The 7,500-nt window shown below is 32.1% G+C and overlaps 1 protein-coding gene across 1 annotated transcript in view; it reads right to left on the minus strand.

The window, feature by feature from the left end:
• Positions 1 to 7,500, minus strand: part of Eip78C (Ecdysone-induced protein 78C) — a 203,445-nt gene that overhangs the window by 6,754 nt on the left and 189,191 nt on the right. The window contains exons 4-5 of the mRNA XM_011506159.1: positions 6,030 to 6,171; positions 192 to 442 (exon numbers count right to left, since the gene is read on the minus strand). Of these exons, the coding sequence (XP_011504461.1) occupies positions 192 to 442; positions 6,030 to 6,171 (393 nt within the window). The remainder of the gene's footprint in view (positions 1 to 191; positions 443 to 6,029; positions 6,172 to 7,500) is intronic.

A 7,500-nucleotide genomic window follows, 5' to 3' on the forward strand; every position in this document is an offset into this window, starting at 1 on the left:
CCGCCGCCGCCGCCGCCGCCGCCGCCGACGCCGGTGCCATTGTTGCTGCCTCCGTTGCTGTTATTGTTGTTACTTGCGCTATTGATGCTATTGTTATTGTTTGTGAGGCCGCCACCGCCGCCGCCAATGCCACCACCACCGCCGCCGCTACCGACGCCGCTTCCTACGCCGACAACGCCACAGCCGGTGACGTTGTTGTTATTTGTATTGCCGTTGCCGCTACTGTTGATATTGTTATTGTTATTATTGTTATTATTATTATTGTTGTTGTTGTTGTTGTTGTTGTTGTTGTTGGGTACGGGAGCGGCGGAGATCTGGGGCACTATGCCGTTTGGCCCGGTGGGCGTCGTCGGGCCGCCACTCGTTGTCGTGGTGGTCGTGGGCGTGGCGTCGTCGGGTCCTCGCTCGCGTGAGCGTTTCGGCACACGTCCGTACCGGACCGCTGAAAAGTCAGGGGGATCGTTAGTTCTGTGTCAAAGCTTGTAAATATTTAATTTTTTGTTTTTTTTTTATATATTTGCGCCCGCAGTTAGAGGATAAAGAAACTTTCATCGAGTTAAATTGTTCAGGGGGAAGAGATAAGAATCGGGACAATTATAATCTGTCGGCCAAATTGATCGAGAGTGGTGAAAGTGATTTCTTGCCAATGACAAATGGAATTAAAATAGAAGTCCGTTTGCTGAATATTAATGGGATAGCAGCGCGTTCGAAATAGAATTTACCCAAGATGAGAAAGTGATTTCAATTTTCTTATTAAATTGAGATCTGTTTCTTAAACAGTTCTCGAGAATAGAATTCATTTACAGCGCGCCAATACATTTATAAAAGGGATAAATCAGTTGGATAATAAGAATATTGAATTACATCGGCCCAAGTATTGAGTACACGTGGCCTCGGTAAAACGGATAACAGAAATTAGTAAGAGTAATCGAGGAATCATGTTTCTCTTTAAGAAAATATTTTTCCAAGCTGATTAACGTTATCAATCTATCTATTAGCATTGCTAATATGAACACCAAATGTAATCTCGGTTTACTGATAATCTATGAATTTCAACAAATCAGTTTAAAAACTGTCAATCAGAGGATACATTCGCTTATCTATCACAAATTAATTAGAATTATTATACATTCGCTTATCTATCACAAATTAATTAGAATTATTATACATTCGCTTATCTATCACAAATTAATTAGAATTATTATACATATACAATAGATATTGTAATTATATAACTATAATATGTTCCAAGACAGTCGGTTATTTAGTTTTCCTTACAGCCATTATTGATCTTCATAGCGATTAAGTAGTTGGGAAAATAACTTTATACATACAATAATCAGCCTTATATGCTATTACGTTCATTTAAAAAATAACTTCATTTCAATTGTAAAAAGATAAATAGTCTTATTGTTTACATTGTACATCAATGGCAATAGAAGAAAATTTCAGATAATAGTATTTGAAAATTTTATACCTTACATAGATAAAATATAAATATTAATATTAATATTTAATGATTTTATTTACTCAAAATACTTTGCGATTATAAGATAAGCAAGAAATTATATTTTCGAAAGTAATTAAAATGTTTTATGAACGGATATTAAAATAATAAAAAAGTCATGCTACTAAGATTTAAGAAAGGCGTAGAATCATAAAAAATTGTAGCATATCAAATAAATCAATTAGAAGTAGCTTATAATGTGATAAGATTGAAGTAAATAATCATGACTAAAATCAGTAAAGGTAGAAAGATATAAAAAATAAACAACTAAATTCAATATTTTTTCGTCAAAATATAAGAGTAATGAATACTCAATAGAATACTCAATAGTATTTACACAAGCTAATCCAACCGATTTTTTTCTGACGTTTTTATTTTTCACGACCATTTTAGTATCCCGTGTAGATATATATATATATATATATAATAGAAAATAATAGTGTTTTTCAATAACAATGAGTTTCAATAATAAAAAAAGAATAATATTAAGGCATAGTATTATAAGGGATAATAACATAGGGATAAAATTAAAATTTAATTTACTTTATGCTCCATTAATTTCTAAGTATATTCATAATATAGAGCCAGTAATTTTAATAAAAAAAAAAAATGTCACAAAATCATTTAATTGCCTAGAAATGTAAATAATATCTTTTCTACTACGTAATGACTTTATATATGCTAGAATTATTAATGTTTTTTAATGTTATACTGTATTATAAATATGTTATAAAGCAATGGGTATAAGTCGTTTATGAAATAAACGAACAGCAAGTATTGAATTTTTGTGACATTAAATTAATTTTAATTTAATGAAAAATATACAACGCAACTGCGATAGATCAATCATAATCAAGCAAGTGAATTTAAAACAAACATCAATCTTGTGTTAAAAATCTTAAACACTCAAGATAATAAAAATTTGATTTTATTTAAAACGTAAAAAGAATGAGGAATAAAAGAACAATAATATTTTTTCTTTATTAATTAATAGTTTAGGAATTGATTAAATTAAAGATTGAAATCGTCATTATTCATTATTATACGTTAATTTATAGTGATATTTTCAGGCTTTAATTTAATCTCGCATTCTACTATATTTCACGGAATATCAAAGTCGACCTCCGTGTTTCCAAAGCCAATAAATTAATTCACATATTTTAATCCAAATATCGTTAATTACTGCTTTCCCAATAGTATTTTCATGCTTATACATTCGGCAATGATAAAAACTTCGTTTATCCCCTTTAATCCTTTACTTTGACAGCTAAATCTCCTAGCTCCAAACATTCTAAATCTAAAGGATAAATTCAGCCTCGGGGTGAGAGTGGAGAAATCGAGTATTCCGCGATTATTTCAAATATATAATAAAAATCCGCTAGATACTTATTTAATTTCATAATTCCTCCTCTCCATGGTAAAGCAAACTTTCATAAAATACTCGGATGCGCGTATTAAAAATTTAAGATAATACACGAGTACTAAATTTGAAAGATAGCCGGATAAAATAATTAATTAAGATTCTTTCGCGCTTCGGGTAGTTTGTTTGTTTGCTTGTTTTTTTTTTTGTTTTGTTTTTTTTTTAATTTATAGCCAAGTAACGCGACTCGTGTTTTATATTACCTAGTCACATTAAACTGCGTACGACTGTATAATTGAATTTGCAAGCTCTGGCGTTACTTTAACTTTCGTTATGACATATTGCAGTTTATGCGTAACGCGAGGAGATGGAACGACGCACAGTAAAAAGTCAGCCAGGCCATAAAATATGGAAGGACGATCAGTTTCATTGATAGTTTAATCATTAGATTGAGTGGAATATAAATCGACAATTTATATTAAAGCATCAAAGGATTGTCTCCGGCCCTTCGAATACAAACGTGGCATTCAATTCTTAACGCAAGTAGGAGAGAATGACAAGGACACGGCTAAGGACGTCAATTGCAGATCACACGGGACTGCGCAGACGCAGATGTTTAATTATACACGCGGTTTTGGCCCCTCGTGAGTTGCGCCCCATGCAAACTCCAAAGCCACGGGAAAATGTTATACACGCTCGGGTGAACGGGACACTTGGACCAAGTTTTACCCTGGGCTCGCGGTAACCCAGCTTTCCATTAACCCGGCTCCCCCCGAAGTTGAGAATCAGTTCCTGGGGCTTCCCATTCGCCGCGTCGTAGCGTTAATGTGTGCGTCAATTGGAGGTTTCGATATCGTCGTAACGTGTATTAAAACGGGGGCTGTGACTGATTTATGCGTTGCTGAGATTATAAATTTTACTCGCTGGAGGAACGGTTTTTCATCTGCCCACGGCTTTACTTTTCTTTCATGTTTGCAGAGGCGAGGAACTACGATAAATTTCCTTCTCTCTCTCTCTCTCTCTCTCTCCTTAAAAGTTCAAGTTGAAGAAAAGTTCTTTTAACTTTGGCTTTTGTAATAATGACTTTGTTAAGCGCTACTTTTCAGTAAAATGTCTTCAATTAAGTGCACTTTAAATTATCCGATATTCTCCTCGGCATAATGATAAACTAAGCTTTCGTTACTGCGAACGAACTAACAGTCATTTCATGATTTGAAATTAACAACTATATGCGTAAATATTGTTTATAATCAATTTCATACTCATTGACTCGCTTACATTTTAACAATAGTAATGATAGAATATGCCTACGTATGTTTATTAGTGCAAAACAACTTATTTACGAAATAAATTATTGATGGTGCATGCACATTTGGATATATTCCAAAATACATAATTATTAATCCTTCTTATAATTATTGTATTATTAAATTATTACGTATCGATTGTATTTAACAATATTTATTACATATCTATATTAAATACGACTTTTGTCGTATATTTTATTGTAAAAATATGCATATTTAAAAGTGTATATTGAGAAAAAAAAACTCTCCAATTACATATAGAAAAATTAAATTAACACCAATATAAATTTATAAGGAGGTTTAACAAAAAAAGCTTAATAACACATTAAATCAACCATCTAAAATATCTTTGATGAAAATTAATAAAGTTATTCTCTCTTTCTCTCTCTCTCTCTCTCTCTCTCTGTCACTCTCCGTTTCTCTCACTTCCAGTAATAGAATCCATATATGTTTGAATAAAAGAGCTATTTGCGTATTTAACAACTATGTTCGAGCTTCAGATATCTCCCTCGGACTATAAGTTCCACATAATCCTTTTATTCTGTTTACTCAGGAGAAAGTTAGTGAAACTATAGTTGCACTTTTCAAGTTGTTTAATTGCAATGCGGAAATATAATTTTACGTACGGATCATAAGTAGTAATATTTCGAAGTAGTCAGGCATGCGTATACCAGTCAAACCGAGTTATTTCATTTAAAAATTAAGTATTGGAAATATTCTAATTTACTGTTCATACGTTGTAAATAGTTTTAGAATAATTTATCAAAAGTTAGTTTATTGCGATATAGATGAACCGATAAAAAATACGATTAGCCGCTTTAAAGTAAGATTCCTTATTTTTGTAGCCGATAGTTATATTGAAATGAGAAAATTTTATTTAATAAGATTCAGCAGTATTATTAGTTTTTTTCTTTTTTCTTTTTCTTTTTTTTTTTTATAAAAAACGTGCACGAATAGTTGTGAATATTTTTATTTTGTACTTTCTGTCAATGTCAAGAAATACTTTTGCGTCTAAAATAAAAACTAAATTTTGTGAATCGAAACGCATAAAGTAACGGAAAGCGCAAAGAATATTACTCTCTTTTATTACTAGATAAATATTTTGTGAATGTGTGTGTATATATATATATATATATATATATATTATCACATATCCGTGCATATACATATATGCGCATTATCCTTCTTTACAGTGTTTTTATCTTTTCTTCCCTTCGTTTACTAGCGCACTACTCTCGACTCAAAGATACAGACGCAAAGTATGCAAAATTTAACGACGGGTTGAGCAATAAATTCTCAAGATACTTTTATGGCTATAAAACCGCAAGGAATCTTTCAACGTTTTCTCCCTGCACTTATTTCTCCACATTCAAAAATATTATAAACGGTAATTTATGAAGATCCATATGATTTTAGGATTGAAAAGCAACCGCTACAATTTTTCACAAAATATTCGTAAATAGAGTTTTTTAATAAGACTATCGCGTACATACGCCTAAACGTATAATGGCAATAAAATTTATAAAGGCATTTATTTAATCAAATTTTATGGCTACTGTCGTACTATCCGTTCACAATACAATAAGACAAACAATTTATCCAGGCTTTATTAAGAAATTTTTCTCTTCGCCATGCCAACGACGTAAGCACGTGCGCACCTCGCCGATTCATTAAAAATAATTACTCGCACTTAATAAAAAAAAGGATTTATGCGGCACCGCGCCGAGATCGCGAATTATCATCGAACGAGTGAAATTCAATTCAAATCAGATTAACAGCTGTTTAGTTAGCAAGAAAGACAGAGGGAAATTTAATTGATCTCCTAGTAAGCGAGATGAGTAGCGTGTATACGTACAATCTCGAGACATGCCGACAGCCAGGCACTTTTTGAATCTGCAGTACTGACAGCGATTCCGGTTCAATCTTATCACCAGGCACTTGCCGTCTCTCAAGCACCTATACTCGATCTGCTTTTGTATGCTCCGCCTGAAAAAGCCCTGGAACAACGCAAAAATTGGACGTTAGATTTGTTTTCACAAAGGCTCATCAATTATGCTGGGATTTATTCATAAGAGCCTTACGGAGACAATGTGCGCTCGCCTTTTTATGCATATATATATATATATATATATATATATATATATGTGTGTGCGTGTGCGCGTATGCTTATGTATGTATATACGTATACACACGTATACAAACGCGCGTACGCGCTAAGTACTTAAATAAATGAGCAAAGAACTCGTTGCTGCACAATGTATAAACCATTGTTGATTGATTTATGCAACACCTTCATGTACATTGGACGGCTATAAAACTCATGCTGCTCAAATTGAATTCTAATTAATACATTATTTATACTTGTTTACATATAAGTACTCCATCACAAGATTTACGATCTCTTATATTTTACGAAAACATTAATTATTACTATTAATGTTATCATCTTATAGCACATAGTCGATAACATTTTTCCTCATACATTTTCAGATATGCACAATTCATCGATTATAATATAATTATGAACGATTGGAAGGTCAATTTGCAGTTCTTAAGTTAGTATGACGAATGAATATGTACGATATAATACATTTTTTAACAACAACTACATATTTTCATCATTGAATTTAGACAAATAATTATACGGCAATTTAGATATTCACAATCGAATATCTTAAGATTTAATTAATAGAGCTACAATGCTACGTTTATACCATCTCGCATGCGTGTAGATATAAGAGTAATTTAATTGAATTTCGAAGAAATTGAAAGAAGCCTTGAGTGTCAAGTGCTATATTATCTCTGATAAATGACAAAATTGAATTAAAACGATATTTGCAATATAAATTCGATAATTCTCGACTTAATCATAAGATTCAAACGTACTTTTCATTTTAAATGAATCGTACACATTTAATGCCTTCAATTCCATCAAATTGCTATTTTTAAGCAAACACAATTTTCCCTAGATATAATTGCTTTAAGATACACATAAATTAATCTTATAAGAGTATCGATTACATACAATACACTTGCTTAAATTACATTATTGAACGATTCAATGAGATAAATACGTTATGTACGGCGATTACCATCACAGAGAAACAATCTAATTTATCATTGTCATATTATTCTCTTTGTTTTTCACATTATTTTGCTTTGGGTGCTTATAAAAATAAAGGCAGGACAATAGCGGGCATGAAAGAACATAGAATTTTATCAATTCTTTCTAAAGAAAACATGTAATCGAATGAGAATGCGCGCTTGAATCGGAGAATACAGAGAACGGATGCATATGTATATAATGAAAGGGTCCGGAGAAAGTG

This window comes from Ceratosolen solmsi, unplaced genomic scaffold (genome assembly GCF_000503995.2).
Source record: "Ceratosolen solmsi marchali unplaced genomic scaffold, CerSol_1.0 scaffold7, whole genome shotgun sequence".
Taxonomy (NCBI): Eukaryota; Metazoa; Arthropoda; class Insecta; order Hymenoptera; family Agaonidae; genus Ceratosolen; species Ceratosolen solmsi.